This window comes from Suricata suricatta, chromosome 11 (genome assembly GCF_006229205.1).
Source record: "Suricata suricatta isolate VVHF042 chromosome 11, meerkat_22Aug2017_6uvM2_HiC, whole genome shotgun sequence".
NCBI lineage: Eukaryota > Metazoa > Chordata > Mammalia > Carnivora > Herpestidae > Suricata > Suricata suricatta.
The window spans coordinates 39,476,364-39,501,484 of NC_043710.1; the positions used below are offsets into that span (position 1 = coordinate 39,476,364).

The 25,121-nt window shown below is 38.3% G+C and overlaps 1 protein-coding gene across 5 annotated transcripts in view; it reads left to right on the top strand.

Annotated features, from left to right (window-relative positions):
* Window positions 1-25,121, top strand: part of UEVLD (UEV and lactate/malate dehyrogenase domains) — a 40,838-nt gene that overhangs the window by 10,534 nt on the left and 5,183 nt on the right. Inside the window, exons 3-10 of one of the 5 annotated variants that reach the window (XM_029914651.1) lie at window positions 183-248; window positions 3,238-3,401; window positions 7,286-7,421; window positions 8,313-8,431; window positions 11,885-11,987; window positions 16,718-16,888; window positions 18,353-18,526; window positions 19,815-20,036. In XM_029914651.1, the coding sequence (XP_029770511.1) occupies window positions 183-248; window positions 3,238-3,401; window positions 7,286-7,421; window positions 8,313-8,431; window positions 11,885-11,987; window positions 16,718-16,888; window positions 18,353-18,526; window positions 19,815-19,885 (1,004 nt within the window). In that variant the 3' untranslated portion in view covers window positions 19,886-20,036. Of the gene's footprint in view, window positions 1-182; window positions 249-3,237; window positions 3,402-7,285; window positions 7,422-8,312; window positions 8,432-11,884; window positions 11,988-16,717; window positions 16,889-17,364; window positions 17,480-18,352; window positions 18,527-19,814; window positions 20,037-25,121 lie in introns of those variants that run through there. The other 4 variants (XM_029914649.1, XM_029914652.1, XM_029914650.1 and 1 more) reach the window with 4 other exon arrangements.

Genomic DNA, 25,121 nt, shown 5'->3' on the forward strand with positions numbered 1-25,121 from the left:
AAAAAAAAAAGAAAAAGAAAACAGTATCTAGTAATTTCCCCTTGTCAACATAGTTAGGATTCCTAGATGATGAGCCTTGGAAATCAGGTGTGCTTCTGTATATGTGTATGTGCGTGTGCAGACTTTCATATAGTTTTTTCTACCTTTGAGTGTACATTTGGGGGCTTTTATTTTTCTTCCAGTGTTCAAAGATAGTTCCCAGAAAGACCTGTTGAATTTCACTGGCACTATTCCTGTAATGTACCAGGGTAAGTGTACAAACTGAGAAAATGTGGGAATTTTATAAAAGAGCAGTTTAACATGAACTTAACATTTGTTTAGTCCCATAACATTCTCAAGGTATTTTCACATTTAATATGATGTATACAGAACCTTCTTGCAAATAGCAGAATGCTGTCCCATTCATGGTGGCCGAGATTAATATCAGCAAATTCAATTCAGTTCAGAAGATTCTAATGAGTATCTACTGTGTGCCCACTAGTCTGCTAAGTGCTGGGATACAGAGGAGAGATGTTGGGGAGGAAGATCGTCCTCTGCCCTGCAGTCCCTCCAGCTGGACTTAGAATCAAATTGTCCTAAGACAGATTAACAGGACAAAATCAAATTTAATAGGTGTACGTAGGGGGGAATCCACACAGACGTGAGAGTCCAAGGACAATGAGGGAGCATGAAGCTTATATGAGCCAAGGAGAGGAGAGGGGCCTGTGGCCGCAAAAGAGAGAAAGACCATTAGCGAGAAGGGAAAGGAGACGCTTGGGAAAACGGAGGTTGCCCTGCTATGCAGTTAAGTTCTTTAGGTAAAGGGGAGTCTGTTAATTGTTCTCTTCCTGGTACAGACTCTTCCTTCCAGTGTAATTTAGGCAGTTGAGAGAGTCGCAGAGAGCTTTTCCTGCATCTGCGAGGTTCTGATCACTTTTAACTCAAAATAATCTTTGTGCCTAAGTGGCCCATCTTGGGACAGCCTGCCCTGGGCTCCTACACAGACACAGGCCTGAGCCTATGGGGAGTTCTTTTTGTTTCCCAAAGCAAAATTCAAGGATCACACCTTCTCTATTATGGCAATGTTTTGATCCTCTTGGTTTCCCTCTGTATGATGTCCCCATTCTGTGGGTGAAACTCAATCTTAGCCTAGTCAAGTGATTTACCTGAGACCACACAGTCAGTGTCAGACTATAACTTGAAATCCCAGTAGGAAATTTGGGGCCATTAAAGCTTAAAGAAAGCGACATATTTTCAAGTGATCTGACAGCTATCCAGTGATAGCTAAGTGTTTGCCTAAAAAACAAAAACAAACAAACAAAAATCACTAGTTCCTACATACTTAACTCTTCCAATTTGTTCCAACCTACTTCTATCAGTGTTCAACAGGACTAACCTTTCAGAGAGGTATCATAGGTGATTGCTTAGTATGATGTGGGGAACACCAGTGAAGCTTTGGTTCTAATAGATTTCTCCGAAGCAGTGCCTGAAATTCCACCACTAGAAATCTCTTCCTGGCATGTAATCCCAAGAGAGTTAGTATTCCAAAGCACTAATGCATAGTGCTGTGAATGGTTGAGTTTGTTTATTTTGATTACTGACTGAAGTGGCTTGGTAATGAATGGGTTTGCTGGGCATTTGAGAAAGGAAGTACACTGAAAAAGGGAGGAGGAGGCCCTGAAAACAAATGGGGAGAGAACAGTAGAATTTGCTCCTTTACAAAAAACTCAGCACTGTATTATGAGAATACACTGCCCAAAAGACACCAAGAAGCTGTATTTGGGGGGACTTTTTCTTTAAAAAAATTTTTTTTTAACATTTATTTATTTTTGAGAGACAGAGAGAGACAGATCATGAGTAGAGGGGGGCAGAGAGAGAGGGACACACAGAATCGGAAACAGGCTCCAGCCTCTGAGCACAGAGCCTAACACAGGGCTCGAACCCACGAACCAGGAGATCATGACTGAGCTGAAGTCAGATGCCCAACTGACTGAGCCACTCAGGCACCCCTGGGAGACTTTTTTCAAAGGAGGTAGGTACTTCATTATGGTAGTCCTAGACTGTTAACAAACCCTTCTGAATTTCTGCCCCTCCATGATCACTTACTGCCTGAAGTTCACTCATGTTTTATTCTGCCTCTGTTTATGTCCCACCATGGCACCTCCTTTGGCACAGGAAATGCATAGGAATTCAGTTTGGTTGTTATACATGGGAATATGGTTGGAGATGAAAGTAGATACCAGTGAGCTGGGCTCTGCAGAAATTGCAGAATTGATTTTTATTTTCCTCCTTGTTCCTCTCCTACCAAGCTCTCAGACTCTTTTCTGGCTTCTAAGAGAACTTTACTCAGACCTGTTCCCCATGCAGTAAGACTATGAACGCAGGAGATACAATAGATACAGCTAACGGAATTGATCAGATTCATAGTTTAAGTTTAGTTTTTACACTTTTACTAGGTCCTAGATTTGCGCTTCCTGGCAACTGGAGCCGTCAGAGGTGTTTGCTCTCAGTAGTCATGACATTACACGTGTGTGGTTGGGAGATCATGCCCTCAAGGTCCTGTCTCAGTACACTGAGATTTAAGAACCACTGGACAAGGCGACACTTAAGGTTCTCTTCAGCTCTAAGTTCTCTGTATCTAACCCAGCTTGATGGCAATTAATGAGCAATTGGAGGGTCAGTATCAAATGTGTCAAATTCATCTTTGTTAATCCATTAATTTCTCATGTGGTTATTCATTTACTTATTCCTATGCACATAAAAAAACCTTTATTGAGCAATCAGTATGTTAGGCTCTATACTTAGTGCGGGGAAATAGAAATGAATAATACCTAACCCTCTGAAGTTTACAATGTGGAAAGAGAAACAGATCTGTAGGCAAATAACCTCAATGCAGAATAAGTATAAAAGTGGAGGTGTCCACTACCTTTCAAGAAAGGTACAATAGCTCTGCTTGGGTGGGACAAAGAGATTACAGAGAGAAGATGCTGTATCCCAGACTCGCGGGACAGTAGGTCCGGCAAATATTTATTGAATTGAATTGGATGAGCTGGCCATGGTCTTAATTAAATTTCTTTAGATGTTATGCTGGTGCTTTAATGGGAAGATGAAAATGGAGAAGTAGGCCTCGATTTATGTAAATCCTTTATATATACACGTGACTAGACTACAAGTCTTAAAATGCCACCTAGCTGTACCGTAAATACAATGTGTTTGCTTCATCATTGTTTGAAGATGTGTTTATTTTGTCTCAAATAGGTAATACATATAACATACCAATTCGTCTGTGGATTTTGGATTCCCACCCTTTTGCTCCCCCCATCTGCTTCTTAAAGCCAACTGCAAATATGGGTGTCTCAGTTGGAAAACATGTGGATGCCCAAGGCAGAATATACTTGCCCTATCTTCAAAACTGGAGCCATGTAAGATCAATTTGGATTTTCTTGTAAAAGTTTTTATTTTTCTGAGTATTTATCTTTATCCTAATGGTACAAATTAGCGAATTTTCTTTTAATGATACTCCTCATATGGTCTTTAAAAGTAATTTTAGGGACGCTTGGGTGGCTCAGTCGGTTAAGCATCCAACTTCGGCTCACGTCATGATCTCATGGTCCATGAACTCAAGCCCTGCATTAGGCTCTGTGCTGACAGCTCAGAGCCTGGAACCTGCTTCAGATTCTGTGTCTCCCTCTCTCTTTGCCCCTTGCCTGTTCTCAAAAATAAATAAACGTTCTCAAAAATAAATAAACGTTAAAAAATTTTTTAAAGTAATTTTAAATTGAGCTTCCTAGAGTCACCCAAGTTCCTGAACCCAAGTGACAGACAGCAGCCTGCATGAAGCACTTTCTCCAGGTCTGGAGCCAACTATTATTTGCTCCCTCTCTTTTTATAGTTGTTTACTGCTGATAAAGCTCATGAAAAGCTACTAGCAAGATATTGGGCATTATTTTCTAGTCTCCCCGGATTAAAGATTTTTATGTAATACATGTATTTATTTATAGTTTTGGGAGTATCCTGATGACTCAGTTGGTTAAGCACCCAACTTTGGCTTAGGTCATGATCTCACAGTTTATGAGTTCATGCCCCGCATTCAGCTCTGCCCTGACAGTAAGGAGCCTGCTTGGGATTCTCCCTCTCTCTCTCTCTCTCTCTCCCCCCCCCCATAGCCCCCCCACCAATAACTAAATAAAAACTTAAAGAAAAAAAGAAATGTATTTATAGTTTTGCGTATTTTTGACCTTTATGTAAATTGAATCATACTATATATAATCTTCTATTTCATATTTTGTTTTAACTGAGCATTGTTTTGGAAATATATTCACAATGATATATGTAACTAGTTTATTTGCTTTATAAGTTCTTACATTATACAATTTTGTTTTCTGTATTTTTCATCTACCATTTTCATATTGAGCATGTCTCATATTAAACAGTCTGCTCAAAGTACATGGTCTTTAATTGGTTGTTTGATGATCTAGCATAAGGATGTTGGCATAATATATTTATAAATTGGTCTCTTGTTAGAAATTTAATGATGAGCATCCTTAAATATAAATATATGTAAACATAAATGTGTGTATATTATATAAATTTAATAATTTCCTAACGATAAGTCTCTAGGAATGAAATTATATATCGCCAAATTGGCCTCCAGAAAGTAGACAAAATTTATTTCTACCAGCACTTGAAATCGGTGTAGAATACCAGTTTTCCAGCACCCTTACTCTAAACAGAAGGTATTATCATTTAAGCAAACAAACCTTTGCTTATCTCTATATATATTTCCTTACAAGGATGTATAATATGTTCTCATTTTCATAAGTAATTAAGATCCTTATGAAAGGATAACTTATAATATATTTATGTGTACCCAGAAAATCGTAGGGCAGGAGGACCAGGAATACCGGAAGGGCAGGAATATGTCGAGTCAAGTGAGGTTGGAGTAAAGGATGGTGTTAGGATTATCAGTTTTATTTTATATACACCCTGTAAAAAGTGTGCAGTTATGGACATGTTGTGTTTTGTTTTCATGGTTTTCTCTGTTTTTCATATATGTAAAACCTTTAAAATGAAGAAAAAATAAAAGAAGGAATGCACACCAAGTGGTTGGTAATGGAGGTTTGATATGAGAACATTGACCTTTTCCTTTATGAATTTATACATTGTTTGCATCATGTGGTGATTTTATTAAATAAGATTGCCATTTAATAAGTAGGGCATAATAAAAATTTACCCATTGGAGGAACAAAAATGATATCTTAATGTTTAGTTTTTTGATTATTTGAGAAATTGAAGTCTTTTTCATATATTAATCATATATATTCCTTCTGTTTTTAATTGTTTATTGCCTTCATCCATTTTTACCCTTCTTTTTTTTTTTTTTTCCTCCCCCAGCTATCCCCAAACAATATTTTGACATCTGTTCTCTGTTGTGGGATTTCATCTTTCTGGTTTCCTTTTTCTGGTTTTCATTGGCATCTCTTTTCATAGCTTTATTTGTTTGGTAAATACTTAGAGCCCTATTTAACCTAGTTGAAGTTGTGTTTGATTTCAGTTCAGACAGTATTGATTTCATTTTCCTATTCTGAGCCTCTTTATTATAAGCTAAAATGAGTCTTTTTTTAAGCTAAAACTAGTCTTAGACATTATGTTATTAAGAAGACATTATATTATTTAAATTGCCATATTTAAAAGTACTACAGTAACTTTTTTAAAAAATATTTTATTGTCAAATTGGTTTCCATACAACACCCAGTGCTCTTCCCCACAAGTGCCCTCCTCCATCACCACCACCTTTTTCCCCCCTCCCCCTTTCCCTTCAACCTTCAGTTCATTTTTAGCATTCAATAGTCTCAAGTTTTGCGTCCCTCTCTCTCCCCAACTCTTTCCCTCTTCCCCTCCCCCTTGTCCTCCATTAGGTTTCTCCTGTTTTCCTGCTAGACCTATGAGTGCAAACATATGGTTTCTGTCCTCTGCCTGACTTATTTCGCTTAGCATGACACCCTCAAGGTCCATCCACTTTCCTACAAATGGCCATATTTCATTCTATCTCATTGCCATGTAGTACTCCATCGTGTATATATACCACATCTTCTTGATCCATTCGTCAGGTGATGGACATTTAGGCTCTTTCCATGTTTTGGCTATTGTTGACATTGCTGCTATGAACATTGGGGTACATGTGCTCCTATGAATCAGCATTTTAAAAGTACTACAGTAACTTTAAGTTCCTCATGTAGTTGGAATTAGAACTGCTGAGCTGTCAGCACAGAGCCTGATGTGGACCTCAGGTGAGATCATGACCTGAGCCGAAGTCGGACGCCCAACCGGCTGAGCCACCCAGGCGCCCCTAAATCCTTTTTAAAATAAGCAAACTGCTAAATATTTCTGATACTAATAAATAAATATTTTACCCTCACAGCTTATGTTTGCATGCATTTTTTTCTCATAATAGCCACTTGGGATTTATTATTCATATTGCTCAGAGAGGTTAAGTGGATTTCACTAAGGTTGCTTAATAAAAGAAACAGCACCAGGTTAGATATATTTTACCAGTGTCACTTTTTGATTTGATAATGCTTATATAGGAGAATGTCTTTTTTTTTTCTTTTAGGAAATAAACACTAAAGTATTTAGGGGTTAAAAGGTATCAGATCTGCCATCTATTTTCGTTTGTTCAGAAAAATATGTAGAGGAACAGAGACTGAGAAAATATATGTGTTAAAATGTTAATATTTGAGTGATCTGGATGAAGAGTATATGAAAATTCCTTGACCATTTTTGTGACTTTTCTATAAGTCTGCAATTATTTCAAAATAAAAAGTTAAAAAAAGACTGTTCCTGAACATAGGTAGTCATGCTATTTTCCCATCTTTTGGAGATGTGGATTAGCATTTCTCTGGTTTTCATTTAAAAGAATTAAGTCGAGGCACCTGAGTGGCTCAGTCGGTTAAGCGTCTGACTTCGGCTCAGGTTATGATCTCATGGTTTGTGGATTCGAGCCCCGCATCGGGCTCTGTGCTGAGCTCACTCAGAGCCTTGAGCCTCTCTTTGGATTCTGTACCTCCCTCTTTCTCTGATCCTCCCCTGCTTGCACTCTCTCTCTTTCTCAAAAATAAATAAAATGTAAAAAAAATAAGTAGTTTTTCAGTTAAAAGTATCATATAATTTGCATGATAATTTTCAAAAACTAAGAGCATAATGCAAGACTTTCCTTAGGTTAACTCAATGACAATGCATAGGTTAATAAGGTAATATCCTTTAGCAAAATTTTTGCATAACTTTTCTCTTTGTGTGTATTCTGCAGCCTAAATCTGTCATTGTTGGACTAATTAAAGAAATGATTGCCAAGTTTCAAGAGGAACTTCCCCTGTATTCTCTACCATCATCTGATGAGGCACGGCAGGTAGACTTGCTAGCCTATATTGCAAAAATCACTGAAGGTTTGTATTTTTGTTAATCAGAGAGTTATGAGTTTACAATTTCTCACTAATATCCTTTACTCTCTGCTACTTGATTTCTTTTTCTTTAAAAAAAAGTATTTATTTTGAGAGAGAGAGAAAGTATGAGCAGTGGAGGGGCAGAGAGAGGGAGAGAGAGAGAATCTCAAGCAGGCTCCACGCTGTCAACCCGGAACCTGACAAGGGGCTCGATCCCACAAACCATGAGAACATGACCTGAGCTGAAATCAAGAGTCTGACTCTAAACCAACTGAGCCATCCAGGTGCCCGCTGCTACTAGTTTTCTATAATAAATATATTCATGTATCTATATATATCTGTATTGAATCGAAAATTTCTACACATCTATCAGGGTAAGTGTTACCATATAGTTCCAGTGAGTATACTTTCTTAAAATGTAAAAGAATTACCCTTATACTGACAGATAAAATAATTTGTGTTTTGTTCAGAATCATTTGATATCTATTAATGATTCCAAACCTTTTTCATTTTGTTTTTATGTGGCTTTTCTCCTCATTCAATATATTAGACCAGAAAATCTATGATTCTCGATGTTTCTCATTGAACAAATAGCAAAATATCCATGCTTCTAAACTTCAGTAAGGCGTTAAGCATTTTTGTATTATAGACCAGAGCAGTAAGTATCAGAATGTTTTTCAGAATTTTGGAAATCCTATTTTTTAGTCTTATATAATATTTTTTATTAAATGTTTGGAAAGGTTGTTTTCCTTTTAAGGAGGTAGCCTCTGTTTAGTATAATATTTAAGGAGATCCCTGTCTTTCTTGCATTTCACTTGTTCAAGTATTTTTTAGATACTAAAAGATTTTTGATACTATTTTAAAATTCTCAGAATAATCCACTTTTATTTCTAGGTGTCTCAGACATCAATTCAAAGAACTGGGCAAATCATGAGCATAAAACAGTCAGTAAAATTACTGTGGTTGGAGGTGGAGATCTGGGAATTGCCTGCACATTAGCAATCTCCGCAAAGGTGTGTATGTACAGTGGTTATCAATCCTTTATCGTATTGCTACCCTTTTAAGAAGTTTATGTTTTACATACAAGAAACAATGGCTTCATTTTGTCATGTGGGAAAACCTCACTTTGCCTTAAAATATGTTTAGTAAGTTGGCAAAAAAAAATATAGCTGAAAGCACTCATCAAGGATATTGCTTCTTAATTAGTACTTGGTCATGGAAGATGCTTTAAAACAGTGGCTTGAACAATCGGCTCATCATCTTATCCAAGGGAAACCTCAGCGTGACATTCATCCCACTTAGGCACAAATTCTTTTGTGTTTTCTGAGTTATGCTGCTTTAATTAAACCCTTACTTAATATAATACTTAATTTTAGCTTTTTCTAAAATTAACATTTTTTTCTTAAAGATTGACTTTTCTGGTGTAATAACTGCACTTTCTCTTAGCATCATAGTTTCTGAGTTGATATTTTACACTGGTTTGCAATTTGTTTATTTTTCCATCACTCCTTTTTTACTGGATCTTTTGTATATAAATTATTTGCGGAAAGGCTTACATTCCCTTCCAGAGAGGTTTAGAAGATGCACCAGGGTCCCAGTGTCTTGGTAACAGCATGTCTGTGTCATTTCGGGATGTAGCTCACAGTAGAATAGCTGCTCTGTTCCTTTGGTAGGTAGTGTTTCATTTTTTTCTTTTCTATTAAAATTTGTTTTCCATCTAAATTCTTCCCGTCTTATTTCAGACTCACACATGTCTTGGAGATAGGTTCTACTGGAGCAAATAATTGAAGTGTATCCAGGGAGCTAGAAAACTTTAAAAGCTGCTGCACAGAAGAACATATGCTAACTTTGACTTAGTTTCATCCCCACCCTCCATCTGAATACACTCCTCCCTCTTACTGGGAATTTGAACTGTTTTCAGTTCTTTTGTTACTAAACAATGCTTCCATAAACATTGCTTTACAAGTTGCATATTTTCTCCTCTGAATTTTCTTTTAGATGTACATAATCTCAAAAACAGTACTAGTGAGTCAGGGCATGAATGGACTCTATGGCACTTACTACATATTGCTAGATTGTGCTTCAGAAAGGCAGAACTAATTTATGCTGCTGATAACAGGTGCACATCAACCTGATTTTTGACATCCCTAGCAGTACTGAGTTTTATCAATTTTATTTGGTTTTGGTAAGTACAAGAAGACCCCCTAAAGTCATGTCCCTCCAGCTTTTGGAAGAATTTCACTATTAGTATTCCTTTGTCTGTAAACTATCTAAATGGAAATGCTTCCCTTTTTTCTTTGTAAACATTAATATTTGAATACTATGATGCACTATTAGTTATAGTAGTGTCAGTAGTCGTGGTGGTGGTAGCAGCAGTAACTAGCGTTTACTGAATGCTTATTAAGTGCTTAAGTATTAAGTTAGCTAAACCCTTGACTCATTTTTACAACAGCCCTATGGGTTAGATATTATCATTACTGCCAAGTTACAAATGTAGGCAGAGGGAGATTATGCAACTTGCCCAAAGTTACACTGTTAATAAATCTTTACTATCAGCATGTGGCTTTCAGACCAGCAGCACTGGCAACATCTGATATCTTCTTAGAGTTACATTATCTCAGGCCCCACCCCAGACCTACGAAAGCAAATCCACATTTTAACAACCCCCACCCCCGCGCCCCCCACCCCCGCCGTGTCCATGTGCAGCACTGATGTATCTATTAAATGCTGATCCCTTAAAGCTTGGGAAGTTCTTCTCTAAACCATTATGTTATTATACTGCCTCGTTATTGCTGTTGTTGTTACTGATGGACATTTACATTGTGTCTTGTCTTCTGAAAACCTTGTATGTGGGGCACCCCGGTGACTCAGTCAGTTAAGCGTCCAACTTCAGCTTGGGTCATGAACTCACAGTTCGTGGGTTCAAGCCTGCATTGGGCTCTGTGCTGATGGCTCAGAGCCTGGAGCCTGCCCAGATTCTGTGTCTCCTCTCTTTCCCTCTCTCCTGCTTACATTCTGTCACTCTCTCTCTCTCTCTCTCTCAAAAATAAATCAACATTAAAAAAATTAAAAGAAAACCTTATATGTTATGTATCATTTTACACATGTACTAATGAACTTTTAGGATAATTTCTCTAAATGAGATAGATGGGTTAAAGGAATTATTGTGTTTTTAAATTTTGATAGAACTTGTCTAATTATCCCCCATTATTGTACCAGTTTATTCTTATAAGTACAACGTGTGAGGATGCCCATTTTCCCCACACTTCTGATCTTTAACTTTTAGATTTTTGCATGTCTCATAAATGAAGATAATTCATAGTTTTGTTTCTTGTTTTTTTTACATTTGTCATATGAATGTGGCTGACAATAATAAAATTAATAGGTACAGTTTAGAGAGGACTGCTCTCTGCCAGCTCTGTGTCACAAAATTAATGCGCATGACTCCGTGAAGTAAGGCCAGTGACTTGCCCAGTGTTACAGACTTATTACATACTATTGCTTTTCTTTTGTACTTTTTGCCTGATAGTCTGGTAGATCCCTGGGTCCTCTTGGCTCTGCACTCTAATGTAGGAAAGCTCCTCAGACTGCTGACCACTTTAGAAAAAGACCTTTCACAAAGATAACCTGATTCTGAGCAGTTTCTATGCCATCATTTACTTGGTACCCAGGGAGCCATCAACAGGCATATGGAATGTTTTCCTTTTCTTTTTTTTATTTGTATTTTTCATTTTTTAATATTTATTTATTTTTGGGAGAGCACAACTGTGGGAGGGACAGAGATGGGGACAGAGGATCCACAGTGGGCTCTGAGCTAACAGCAGCAAGCCTGATGTGGGTCTTGAACTCACAGACTGCAAGATCACGACCTGAACTGAAGTTGGACGCTCAACCAACTGAGCCACCCTTGTGCTCCTGGAATGTTTTCCACAAGATCTCTGGGGAGAGTTCTACATGATAATAGGTTTTATTTTAGATCTATGGCTATTATCTGTTGTTTTGGGGTTGTTTTTTTTTTAAAGAGAAACTTAGCATTAGTATTGACTGTCATGCTAGAAATGAGGCGCTAAAACAGGCCAAAAAAAATCACTCTTGAGTACTTTCAGAATGGAAATTGTGACATCAAAATGAAAACATAAACTCAAGGACAACAGAAAACATATTGAGTGCACCAAATCATCTTTATTACTCATTGCCCCATCAACGGGAACCTACAGTCTGTGACTGGTCAGTTAAGTCCTGCTAGATCCCAGTTTTCAGTCAAGCCTAAAGGATTACATAACTCAGGTTCATAGTAATTTCCTGTTTACATGTCCCTTTTATTGCTGTTGTGTTATTTTTCCTCCATAAGATAGCACATCAGGCCTGTGCCTTCTCTTTTAGCTTCCGTTATGAATGAATTTCAATCGAGTAACTGGCTGTGTTTGTGTAATGTTGTATGTTCTTCTTGTTATTGTACTGTACAGGGCATTGCGGACAGCCTGGTCCTCTTAGACCTCTCAGAGGAGACCAAAGGAGGAGTAATGGACCTTGACATCTTTAACCTGCCTAATGTGGAGATCAGCAAAGGTCTGGTTATTCTGCTTAATAGATCTTTGCCTCATTTGCTCTTGTATTTGAGTCCTAGAATTGTTTTAATTTTTTTTTTTTAGAACAGTTTTAAGTTAACAGCCACATTGAGCCAAACGTTTCCCATATATCCCTTCCCTCCACACATGGGAAGGCTCCCCTGTTATCAAATCTCCCACCAGAATGGCACAATTGATGAACCTACCTTGATACACATTGTCATCTAAAATCCATAGTTTACATTAGGGTTCACTCTTGGTGTTGTACATTCTGTGGGTATGGACAAATGTATAATGACATGTATTAACCATTATAATATTTTTCACTACCCCCAAAATCCTCTCTGCCTCGAGTCTTAGAATTTTAATGCTAAAAAGCACATTAAGGATCACCTAGTCAAACTCCTCATTATACAAATTGGGAAACTAACATATACATAAATGAAATGATTTACCCTAATTATACAGAGATTGTAATTGATTATATTAAGAAGAGTCAGGGGCACCTGGGTGGCTCAGTCAGTTGAGCATCTAACTTTGGCCTAGGTCATGATCTCATAGTTTGTGAGTTCAAGCCCTGCATCAGGCTCTGTGCTGACAGTGTGGCACCTGGAGCCTCCTTTGGATTCTGTGTCTCCCTCTCTCTCTGTGCCTCCCCAGTTCACACTCGCTCTCTCTCTCTCTCTGTCAAAAATAAAAAATAAAGGGCGCCTGGGTGGCTCAGTCGGTTAAGCCTCCGGCTTCGGCTCAGGTCAGATCTCACATTTGTGGGTTTGAGCCCCGTATCGGGCTCTGTGCTGACAGCTAGCTCGGAGCCTGGAGCCTGCTTCCGGTTCTGTGTCTCCTTCTCTCTCTGCCCCTTCCCCTCTCATGCTCTGTCTCTGTCTGTATCGAAAATAAATAAAACATTAAAAAAATTTTTTAAAAAAATAAAAAATAAAAACTTTTAAAAAACTAAGAAGAGTCAGATGAGCAGATAGCATTCTTGTCAGGAAGATTTATTCTTTGATGTATACTACAGTATAAATTTGTTTTCTTGATTGCTTCCATTCTCATAATATATTGGTTAAGAGCACTGGTTTTAGAGTTAGACAGACAGGAGTTTGCATCCCAGCTCTGCCACATTATAGTTCTGACATATATTTTCAGACTCTATATTCTATTCCATTGGTGTATGTGTCTGTTTTTGTGTCAGTACCATAGTGTTTTGATTACTATAGCTTTGTAGTGTATCTTGAAATTTTGGATGGTGATACCTTCAGTTTTGTTCTTCCTTTTCAAGAGTGCAATGGCTATTTGGGTCTTTTGTTAAATCATCCACTTCTAAGGGAAGTCCTGAGAAGGAAGAGTCCAAGAAAAATTTTCTGAGTGCCTATGAGGTGCAAAGAAGTTAGTTGCCCGTGGGGCAGTCTTTATCAAACCTAGCTGTGCTTGTGAATCACATGGGGAGTTGCATGCCTGAGTGATATTTCCCTTTATTTAAATAAATCTTCAGAACATGGGGTAATCTGTAATTTTATTACACTTCCCAAGCTATTCCTGAGTACCCAGCCTAGTATTTAAAAACTGCTGCAGGGGTGCCTGGGTGGCTCAGTCGGTTGAGCATCTGGCTTCGGCTCAGGTCATGATCTCACAGTTTGTGGGTTCAAGCCCCGCATCGGGCTCTGTGCTGACAGCTAGCTCAGAGCCTGGAGTCTGCTTCAGATTCTGTGTCTCCCTCTCTCTCTGTCCCTCCTCTCCTCTCCTCTGCTCATGCTCTATCTTTGTCTCTCAATAATAAATAAACGTTGAAAAAAAAATTTTTTTTTGAAAACTGCTACAGGGTATCGATAGAAATGGAAGCAGCTTAAAGTTTAGATCGAAAGACACACATGGAAGATGTAAACAGTAATTCACGGCAAGAGAATAATGAGGCAATATATGATTAATTGCCAAGACAATGGTATAGACAGTGAGTACTCCTGAGTGTAGGGAGACACTACTTTAAGCTAAGTAGGATTGAGACATGTGGTAGGTGTGCCAGGATTAGGGAAATTTGGGTTGCTGGGGTTGGAGGTGGTGAGTGTAGTATTGCTAAGTATCTAGGTCTTGGAGATGGAAAGATGAGTAAGACCCAAACAATCCCTGCTCTCACAGAGCTCATAACATGTTTAATATAGTAGACAGTTAAGCAGATAGCTAACATATGGTGAGTGCAGTGAGAAACATTCCAGCTAGAAAGAATTGGGGGGGGGGGGCCCTGGGTGGCTCAGTCAGGTAAGCGTCTGACTCTTGGTTTTGGCTCAGGTCATGATCTCATGGTTTGTGAGTTTGAGCCCCATGTCCGGCTCTGAGCTGACAGCACAGAGCCTGCTTGGGATTCTCTGTCTCCCTCTTTCTCTCTGCCCCTCCCTGCCTCACATGCATGCTCTCTCTCAAAAATAAATAAACATAAAGAAAGAATTCGAGTAAAGGTCCTATCAGGGAAGTGAGAGAAATATGCTGGGAAAGAATAGGAACCAATTCGACTTGAGCCACAGGTTTACATAGGAGAATACAAGAAATACTAGCTTCTAGGCTCAGAGGAAGAGAATAAAAGGCATGGGAGCTTGGGAAACTTTATGGAGTACGAAGCCTTCTTGTACTTTTGAAATCCTTTTAGACGGCTACTACCTTATTTATTCATGAGGCAACCTTGAGGGCAATGGCATATGTATCTTCAAAGTAGAGAAAATTAAAGGGGGGAAAGAAAATAAAATGATCCTGGGGCACGTGGGTAGCTCAGTTGGTTAAGCGTCCGACTTCGGCTCAGGTCATGATCTCACGGTTCATGGGTTCAAGCCCCGTGTTGGGCTCTGTGCTGACAGCTAGCTCAGAGCCTGGAGCTTGGTTCAGATTCTGTATATGCCTCTCTCTCTGACCCTCCTCTGCTTGCGCTATCTCTGTCTCAAAAATAAATTTAAAACTTTTTAATGTTTTTTATTTATTTTTGAGAGACAGAGAGAGACAGTGTGAGCAGGGGAGAATCAGAGAGAGAGGGAGACACAGAACCTGAAGCAGGGTCACTGCCCTGAGCTGTCAGCACAGAGCTGGACACGGGGCTCGAACCAACGAACCGTGAGATCATGACCTGAGCCAAAGCCAGATGCTTAACTGACTAAGCCACCCAGGCGCCCCTCAAAAATAAATTTAAAAAAAACATTAAAAAAAGAAGAAAATAAAATGATCCTGGCAAAATAGGTTGTGACCAAATTGTAAGGTTGTAAATTGAACTGTTCGCTGACAATTTGGTAATATGGACAAGTCACCTAATCTCTCTAAACATCAGTTCCCTCATCTTTATGAGGGCTTTGGACTCAGTTTCTAAATACAGCATAGTGCTTAACAGCACTCTACAGCCAGGCTCCCTGGGCTTGGATTCTGGGTCTGCTACTAATAGCTATGATTGAGTACATTACTCATCTGTGCCTCATATTCCTCATCTGTAAAATGGGGGCTCTGACCCCATAGTGTGTTGTAGATTCAATGAAATGAGTAGCTGTATAGAAAGCTCTTAGAATAGTACCTGGCATATAGAAGTGGTCTAGAAGTGTTCAACTCTTGAGGTTTTGCTCATCACCAGGTATCTACTCTGAACACTAGAACACAGGAATTATTTCAGAGTACTCAGGAAGAACCATAATTAAAATCTAGGACTCAGTTTTTGGATCTACTATCCCCACAACAGCATCAGAATAGGAGCTAAACTTGGAAAGTACATTTCCCAGAGGATATATTGCACAAGTGTTTCCTTCTGAAACTGGGTTAGCTCTAGAGATGGCCATAGAGGCTTAATTAAGAGTATAAACATGGGAGTCTACTCCTTGTCTCCCTAGGATGCTAATATTAATTTACAAATGTTGACTAGCCAACTTCTGTGTTATTTTCCTGTTGTCTCTGTTGCTGATAAAGTCTGGGCACTGTTTTGACACGTACTTCACTATAAAACATATCGTGTGATAGAGAATAATGTACTTGTAAATTGCATATTGCGTGCTTCAGGATGAGAGGAGCGAGCCCTAGAGAACAGCTTTTCTTAAGTCATCACAGTTGCTTACCTTGGTCCCATTGAAAGAGGAACCTAAAACCAAGGATACTGACTTCAGTATAAGGAAAAGTCTACAAAAATTAGCCAAGAGATTTTATCTTGACTTAAAGATTTTCTAACCATTTTTTTCCCTCTTTAGCGTAGAATCCTTCATAAGTAAAGCAGATACAAGCAGAGCTACTCTGCCTAGCGGGGTCAAAGTAAACAGCATGGAGTTGTGCCTACCAGCCTTCTTTCCACTTATTCTCACGCCTTCCGTGTGCCCTGTGAGTCACTGTCCAGTCACCCAGAGCTTCTAAACTCACAGTTTACAAATGAGTGACTTAATTGATTATAGGTTCATTTAGCCTATAGCATATTACTTATTTCTCCTAGGAAAGTTGTACATTACAGAAAAAACTGAAGTCCTTATTTTTAGCTTCTGAATCCTGTGCTTTATTTCTTTATTCCCCTTTGTTCTCTTTCTCCCTTTGAAGTACACTCTTGCTCTCAGTCGTATTTCTGGAAACAAACCTCAGCACTCTATATTTCTATGGATATAGGATTGATCTGGAGGCCAATATACCTAAAGGCTCTCCACTTGTAGAAAAGAATAAGAAAAACAAGAACAAGAACTTGACGAAAACCTAGATATTGAGCTCAGACTGTTTCTTTTTATTCATTAGATTTGTCTGCCTCTGCTCATTCCAAGGTGGTGATCTTCACAGTCAACTCTTTGGGTAGTTCTCAGTCCTACCTTGATGTGGTGCAAAGCAATGTGGATATGTTCAGAGCCCTTGTCCCAGCTCTGGGACATTATAGTCAAGATGGTGTCCTGCTCGTTGCATCTCAGCCAGGTAAATGGTTTTATTTTAAATTAACCTGATGGTACAGTACATCAATAGAATTGCCAGTACTGATGAAAGTCATAAAACTAAATTGTAGGGGCACCTGGGTGGCTCAGTCAGTTAAGCATCTGACTTCAGCTCAGGTCATGATCTCATGGTTCGTGGGTTCGAGCCCCACGACAGGCTCTGTGCCGACAGCTCAGAGCCTAGAGCCTGTCTTCGGATTCTGTGTCTCCCTCTCTCTCTGACTCTCCCCTGCTCATGGTATCTCTCTCTGTCTCAAAAAGAAATAAAAACATTAAAAAAAAAAAAAAAGAGTTTTAAAAGTAGATTGTAAACAGCTAGACTATTGAGTCAAATTACTTTTATACCAAACAATACAGTACCACCATATCCTGTCAACCAGTTACTTCTTACGACTGGCATTAACTGGAAGTTTTTTAACTTACGATTTTTTATGACATATCACCATCATTCTGTTCCAGGTTGTTGGCCGTGTCTCCTTCAGTAAGAAAATGGTTACACACCGAAGAGAAAAATGCAGTGGCTTAGACAAAAGATCTATTGTTAATTCTAAAGTGTTGTAAAATGTTAGTGGGCGTGCCAGTGTGTGTTTCTAACTTTTTATATATTGCAAAGTGTTTTGAGAACTGATTTACTTAAAAAAGAAATATTATCAAAGAATGAGGTGGTATTGGACTCAAATCGGTGAACAGATTTTCTTAATGTTCCCAGTATGAGGATGTGGTGTGCATTTTGATTGTTTTCCTCTAGTAATTGGTTGAGGGACACTGATCTCTTTAGTTCCTGACATCTTTTTGGCATGGCAGAGAAAAGTAGTTGTGTTTTTATTTGTTCATAATGTTGCACTGCATAGTGGTCGTATATGATCATTATTTTAATTTAAAAATAGAAATTCAGCTTAAGATAAATATAAAGAGGGGCGCCTGGGTGGCTCAGTCGGTTGACCGTCTGACTCTTGGTTTCAGCTCAGGTCAGGATCTTGTGGTTTGTGAATTCAAGTCTTGCTGAGGCACAGGGCCTGCTTGGGATTCTCTCTCTCTCTCTCTTTCTCTCTCTCTCTCTCTCCCTCCCTCTCCTTCCCCCTCTCAAAGATAAATAAACATTTAAGAATTTTTTTAAAAGATAGATATAAAAGAGAATGTGATCAATGAAATGAAAAACAAATATTCTTTCTGGTTTTCTATACCCAGTTTTCATCTTTCTTACTTAACTAGGAAAATATCTATTTTCCACTCTTAATTTATATTTAACAACAAAGTTATGTAAAATCGCGTTGAAACCTGGTTAGTGTTTTTAATATACATTAAAAATGCCTCAAAGTACATACAGGACCTAAGAAGAATATGTAGAAGCTGTAGTATGCTTATTAAAATAATTATTTTGTTTAAGAACTAGGCTAGAAGTATATTTTTTAAATCTTTACATTTTTACCCTGTGTGCAATATTCAGTGGAAATCATGACCTATGTGACGTGGAAACTGAGTGCATTTCCTGCAAATCGAGTGATTGGAATCGGATGTAATCTGGATTCACAGAGATTACAATACATTATTACAAATGTTTTGAAGGCACAATTATCAGGAAAACAAGTATGGGTGATTGGTGAGCAGGGAGAAGACAAAGGTAAGAAATGTATTTTTATTAGTGATATTGACAACCTAAGTCACCAGTGACCATGATACTCAGATACATCTGAGGATTCCAGGATGGTTGCACTTACTCGGCTTCTGTTTCACAGGCCCTGTATTGTGACTAGGCTCTTTAACTATGTCATTCTCATTTCCTTACTTTTCTGTAAGTTTAAGATTAGGCAAGCCCCCCTAATTTCACATTTTTTAATTGCAGAGTCCAGTGTTAATGTGAAAGCTTCATTTTCTAGAGAGCCACATTTATATAAATCCTGAAGCATATGCAGAACTCTTTCCCTTATTCTCCTCAAACTTCATTGTTGCTCCTGTTTCCTGAGTTAAGACTTTCTTCCTAGATACCATTCCCCAACCTCTCGCCCCCATCTGTTTCTCATCTTTTTAAACAGGATTTTCGCTCTTTGTTTATCTTTATGGCCTTTTTCACCAGCCCCTTGCTCTCTTCCTACCACAAAAAGCATTCCATTCCTCAGACTGGAAAGATCCTTTTCCTATTCCAAAAGAATCCTTTCCCTGTTGAACTTGAGAATCTCTTCCTTTTACTCCTTTACTGTGTCCCTCAGGCTGCAAAGTGAGGTTGGTCAGGTGACAAGTGCTCGTTATTCTCATTTCGTTCATTTTTATTTATTTAAACCAGTAATGCCTACTCTGTCTGCACTACTGTATAGGATGTTAATATGATGTAAAAGAGGCATAGGGCATGGTCTCTTCCTTTATCATACTTAAAAATTATTTTAGAACAGTAAGAAAAATATTTACACGATATTTTAGCTAACAGTGAAAGTATAGGAAGCTATTTCATTAAGTGCTAGAATGAGTATTTCAGACTTATAGATAGTGCTTAGCTTATGAGTGATCATTTAACCTGAGTTGAAATGACTGGAGAAAAATCTGCGCAGGCTGTCATTGAAACTGGACTTTGGGAGAATGAATAGGATTTGGATAGAGAACAAAGAGTGGGAAAGATATTCCAGGAATGGGAAATCAGAAGCAGGTGAAGGCACATAGTATGTTAAGTATGGCATGTGCGTGGGATAAAAAAAAATATCTAGACTAGTTGCTGTAGAGAGTTTCAACCAGATAAGCCTGGGTGAAATCACATTTGGGAGATCTTTGAATACCTGATTGAAGAGTTGGAAAGTGATTCTCAGACAGAGGGAACACCTTAGAGGTATTTGAGCATGAGGGCGATATGTCGAAAGGTAATTTGGGGGCAGTTAATCATTCCTTCATCGTTTGAATGACATTACTATTGTTTTATTTAGCATGTAGGTCCTGTGGGGCAGAGCACAATGTGAAAAAGAACTTCTCTGCCTGGGAGGAGGTGGTCATTTAACTGGAGATCTGTAAAAAGACCCATGCACATTCAAAGTTAAATGAGAGTTGGTCCACAGAGCCACAAAGCAAATCATCTTCTCAAAAATATTTCCTTAGAATTTAAAGTTTCCTATATGCTTTGATATCATTAAAACAAAATATTAACAATGGTTGTGTCTGGGTTAAAGTTCTCTTTTAAAAATTTGTATTTGTCAGTATTTTCTAATTTTGTCATTATGTACATATAGTATATGTATAATTTTAAAGAAAATTTTAATAAAATATAGAAATATTTAAATCTGTGTAAATTGGTACTGGCTACCTAGAAAATTCAATGCTAGAAACAGTCAGGTTGTAGAATAAACCTTCACAAAACTGGACATTGTGATTGAGTAGAATGACTTTTCTGGCTCAGAATGCTCCATGACACTAAATACTAATTAATAGGACCCTGGAAAAGCATAGCAAGCAAGCACTTGGGGCAGATGACTTAGAGGAATGAATCTCTAGGGCTGTAAACAAACCTGAGGCCACATCTTTTACTCAGGAGTACCGTTAGAACTCTGGGCCATGTTATCTCTTGCTTCTCTGAATCTTGCAGATCTCCCAATTTAGTTTGCTATTTCCCCTCTTGTCTACCCTGTAAATGATACCAAACTAATGATATTAGCTAAAATTGTACTGTATGCTTTCATGTATTAACTCAGCCTTCCTAAATCATACTCCTCTTTTCAAAAACTTCGACTGGCTTCTTCTGACCGAACTATTAAATTCCTTTCCTTGGCATTCAAGATGTCCCAAAACCTAGCCCTAATCTTCCTTCCCAATTATAATTAAGGAGGTAGAATATTATTTGAGAGCTGAAAGGGACCCAAGGGATTAGTGATTACATTTTGTTTTAGGGACCCAGCAATGGATACAGGGGTGATAAGAGCAACCTGCCCAAGAGCCTATAGTTTTTAGGGTCAAAGAAGGACTAAAACCCAGGTCCTGTGCCTCCCAGCCCTACCCCACAGTTTTGCTTCAGCCACAGGGAACTTTGCCCTTCTCCCCCTCTCTTAACATATTCAAATCTCATCCTTTGAGGTCTAGGTCAAGCCCTCCTTACTTACACTGTGAAGCCTTTCCTTAGACCTTTTTTTACACTATGAAGCTTTTCCTGATTACATCACTTATTTCTTCACCCCTTTGTGCTAAATCTCTTGCTAGCTATCTGGTAATTAACCACATAACTGATAAACATGAAGTTTATTCTTTTGTTAAACTGCTCTTTATCCTGATCCAATTTAAATATTTTGTGCTCATGCATTCTTATTGAAAGTGTAAATTATTAAGCTTTTATTTTAGTTGAAAAAGTGATATATTCACATTCCAAAAAATTAAATAGTACAAAAAGATATGTGTAATAAAAATAAGTCTCCCTTTGATGCCAGATACTCAGGCTCTCTCCCTAGATTCAGTCACAGTTACCAATCTCTTCTGTAACCTTCCAGAAATGTTCTGTGCATAGAAAAGCACATGTATGAAATTCTTATACCCAAGTTTCCAATATCGCCCCCAAAAACCAGAGACTACCAGGGAGACCGAGTCACACATGCAAAAGCAAAGGGCGGTTTTATTACGAGTTTAGGCTGGCTGGGCCTAAGCTCGGGCTCACAGACTTTATCTGCGCAGTGGATCCATGCTGAGAGAGCGTGCGGACAAAGGCAGGGTAGGACCTTTTTTGGGAAGGGGGAGTTACAGGAAATGGTGACTCAGGTAAAGTGATCCAATCATTATTATATAATATTATTGACAGCAGGTTTAACCATTCATTGATACTTTTGGTGGGAGCCAATCACAACACCTAGAGTATTGACCAATTACAGAGTGGGCCCAGGACCCTCACGTAGGGCGCGACTAGCAATAGGTGATTATCTATAGCTTCCATCTTTAGGCCCGCTCTTAGAAATGTTAAAGATGTTAGCTGGCCTTTCCTGATTGGGTATTACAAGGGTTGTCCCTGCTTCCTTGGGCAACGTGTGCCCTTCTATTGCCTAATGATTCTGAGAAGCTGACACCTAGGCCTCCAAGGTCGGAGGGGAAACTTGAATCAGACCTGCGTCCTTACAAAATATATATACATCATCCTGCACCTTGCCCTTTAATTTATTGACATGATGTGCAAATGGTTGCATAATAACATATATAGATCTCACTCATTATTTTAAACTACTAGATATGTCAAAATTTATTTAGCCAGTCTCCCTAGTAAGTTAGTTTTTTAATGAATAAAAATATTTCCAATATGGTTGTATTAATATTTCAAATTGTAAAGAGAAAATAAGGGATAGTGCAACTTGCTCAGTAAGCCTAAGGCACAGTGCTGACTGCTCTTGCAGCTATATAGATGAGTAAGAACCTGACTATATCTTTAGGAAGCCTAGATCTAACACAGGAAATAACTATAACAAAAGGCAGCATTGACTTACTGTGAGAAAGGTGCAAGGGAAGTAGGATAAAAATACCAGGAAGAGACATGGTAATTCTGTCTTGAGCTCCCAGATGGAAGCGAGAGGTAGAGGGATGTAGGTGCACATTGCATTGGGAGCACTTAAATGTGATTGTATTATTTGGCATATATAAAAGAATACATAAGTGTTTAGAAGATTCATGAATCTACACTCAGTTAAGAACATTACCAATACTACTAAAGCTACCAGTGTTCTCAACCCAACCCATTTCCCTGTGTCCCGTCTAGACACCACCATCAAATCAGTTTTTATCGTGTCTTGTACTTTGTTTCAGAGATAGGTACACCCATAATAGGTATACTTACCTTGGCATTGAAGCCAGAAATGGATAGAGACTCCCTCTGCTGGTTTCATGTGTACACATCAACTGGTTATATTTTTGCACAAGTGACATCACCACAGTAATAGCAATTATAATTTATTGAAAGCCTACTGTGTGTATTAAATATGTTGCATATCTCATTAAAATTTGTAAACACTGTGAAGGAGATGAGGGTTTTCCAAATTCATAGATGAGAAAGATTAATACTCAATAAGGTTAAGTCATTTGCCCAAGATTATATATCTAGTAAGATTTGAACCCTGGTCTGACTCCAGAGCTGTGCTTTTTCTTTGCTGTGACTTAATTAGATAATTCATCTAAACATTGAGTACAGTATCTGGCATAATATAAACACTCGGTAAATGATAGTTTCTGTTACAGCGATCAGCAAGATGGCGATGAATAGAAAATGGCAAAAGGACATGTAAAACTACCCTTTGAAGTAAAACAACATTAGGATTTGGAAACAGTTGTAAGAGTAGCAGGTGTGCCAATAAAGTTAATTCTCTTTAAGTATTTCAGAGACAAATGGCAGGCATGGCCTGGGGGAAAATCCCATGACATACAAAACCCTTTAGGATCAGTTTCTTGCTTCCCTTAGCAGTTTGATCTTCCACCATTCTGCCAGGCCTTCTGTGCTAGTCAGACGGTCAGCCCACAGTTTCCTGAATGATTATACACTCTCAGGCGTCCTTGCTTCTGCACCTGAGTCTTCCTTCATTCTAGCCTGAACTTGGCTAATTCCTGCTTACCCTTTAAGACTGGGCTTGAGCGCCACCTCTCCCAGGAAGCCTTCCCTAATTCTCCATGTTCAGTAAGTTCATGCCTCTGTTATAACCATTATGTTATGGTTATAATTGCATATTTATATGGATTATAATTGCATTGTTTATGTTATAATTGCATATTTACCTGTCTGTTTACCCCATCAGACTATAAGCTCCTTGACCTTGGCATGGCCTCAGTAAAAGTGTTTTGAAATGAATGAATGATGCTGATACTGTCTTGTGACCAAAGGTCATTCATATTATGCCCCCCCCAAATTAGATAGTCAGCAGCAATATGCTTTGGAGCTGCTATTTTCAGCTATGCTATTAACATCGTATGTAAACTGTAAATAACTCTTTCAAATGATGGTTAATCAGAACGTTGGACCTCAGAACAGACTGTTAGGTCATCTGCTTTGGACATCTGTCTTACACAAGGGAAGGTGTTATATGCAATGGAAAAGAGTTTTCCCATGGTCATTGTTCATTAAAATGTGGGGGCCAGAAGACTGCTGTTCTTAAGGAATAGAGCCGGAAAGATTAGGATTGATTAGTTACAATATTTAAAAGGGCTCCCTAAAATAGGTTGAACATATATTTAGGAGCTTGAAGGGCTGGGCAGTAAATGAGAAAAAAAAAAGTCCATCTGAACTTAATTGAAAATTCTAATAACTGTATCGCAGGCAAGCGAAGTTGAGCATAGTGAAGCTTTCTCCCTCTCTCCATGCTTTCCTCATGCCTCTTATAAGTCAGGGCTCAGAGAGGAAAGAAAGAATGTGATACACACACACACACACACACACACTCATAATTAAATTTCTGATTTTTTGTGTCCTTTGTCTTCTCTTATTCCTCCCTTGCCCCTTTTATTCATTCCTCTCAGGTCTGTAAATGCTGAAGTGTAATATCTTCAGCATTTACAGATATTTCCCCCAATTTTCTATCTATTGTGAATATACCAATAATGTACAAAAACTTTTTGGAAAAAAATCATATATAGCCATTCTGTCCTAGTAAAATGTTATTTTAATTCCTTTAATCTGTGCACATATATTCATAATTTTCATATAAAAATTTTGGTTTTGCTTTTTTTTTTACTTAACAAAAACTTTTAAAAACTTTTCCATAGTTTTTCATTAAACCGTTGCAAGTATGCTTTCCTCTTTGTTAATATAATTACGGAGTGTGCGTGAAGTCGGTTCTGCGTCATCTCCTGTGTATTCTTTACCATGGTAAAAATATGTGTGAGAGGACACAAAAGAACACATGGCCCCCGCCTCCTGCAAGCTTATAACCAGCTTGTGAGAGAACATCCGGGTACATATGGTGTCCTTGGTTGCTGACCCATCACTAAATGGCCTAATTTAGAATGCAGCTTAGAAGACTTATATCTTAAACATAATTGTATATATTCAAATGTATTTTTGTTTTGCCTGCCCATATACAAATTTGTCTCAAAGAATGTCTTCACGCGGATGAGAAATAGATGAACATTAGAAGGGTTTCAAGATGTTTCTGGCAATTTCTATTTAATGTTAAAATGTGGTGTAAATAGCAAGTTGGTGCTCACAGTTTTGAATTTTTGAATTGTTTTTCTAAATGCTATAGTGAGATGAAATGGTAGCTGAAAAGGTCCTCTTAGCCAACAGGACC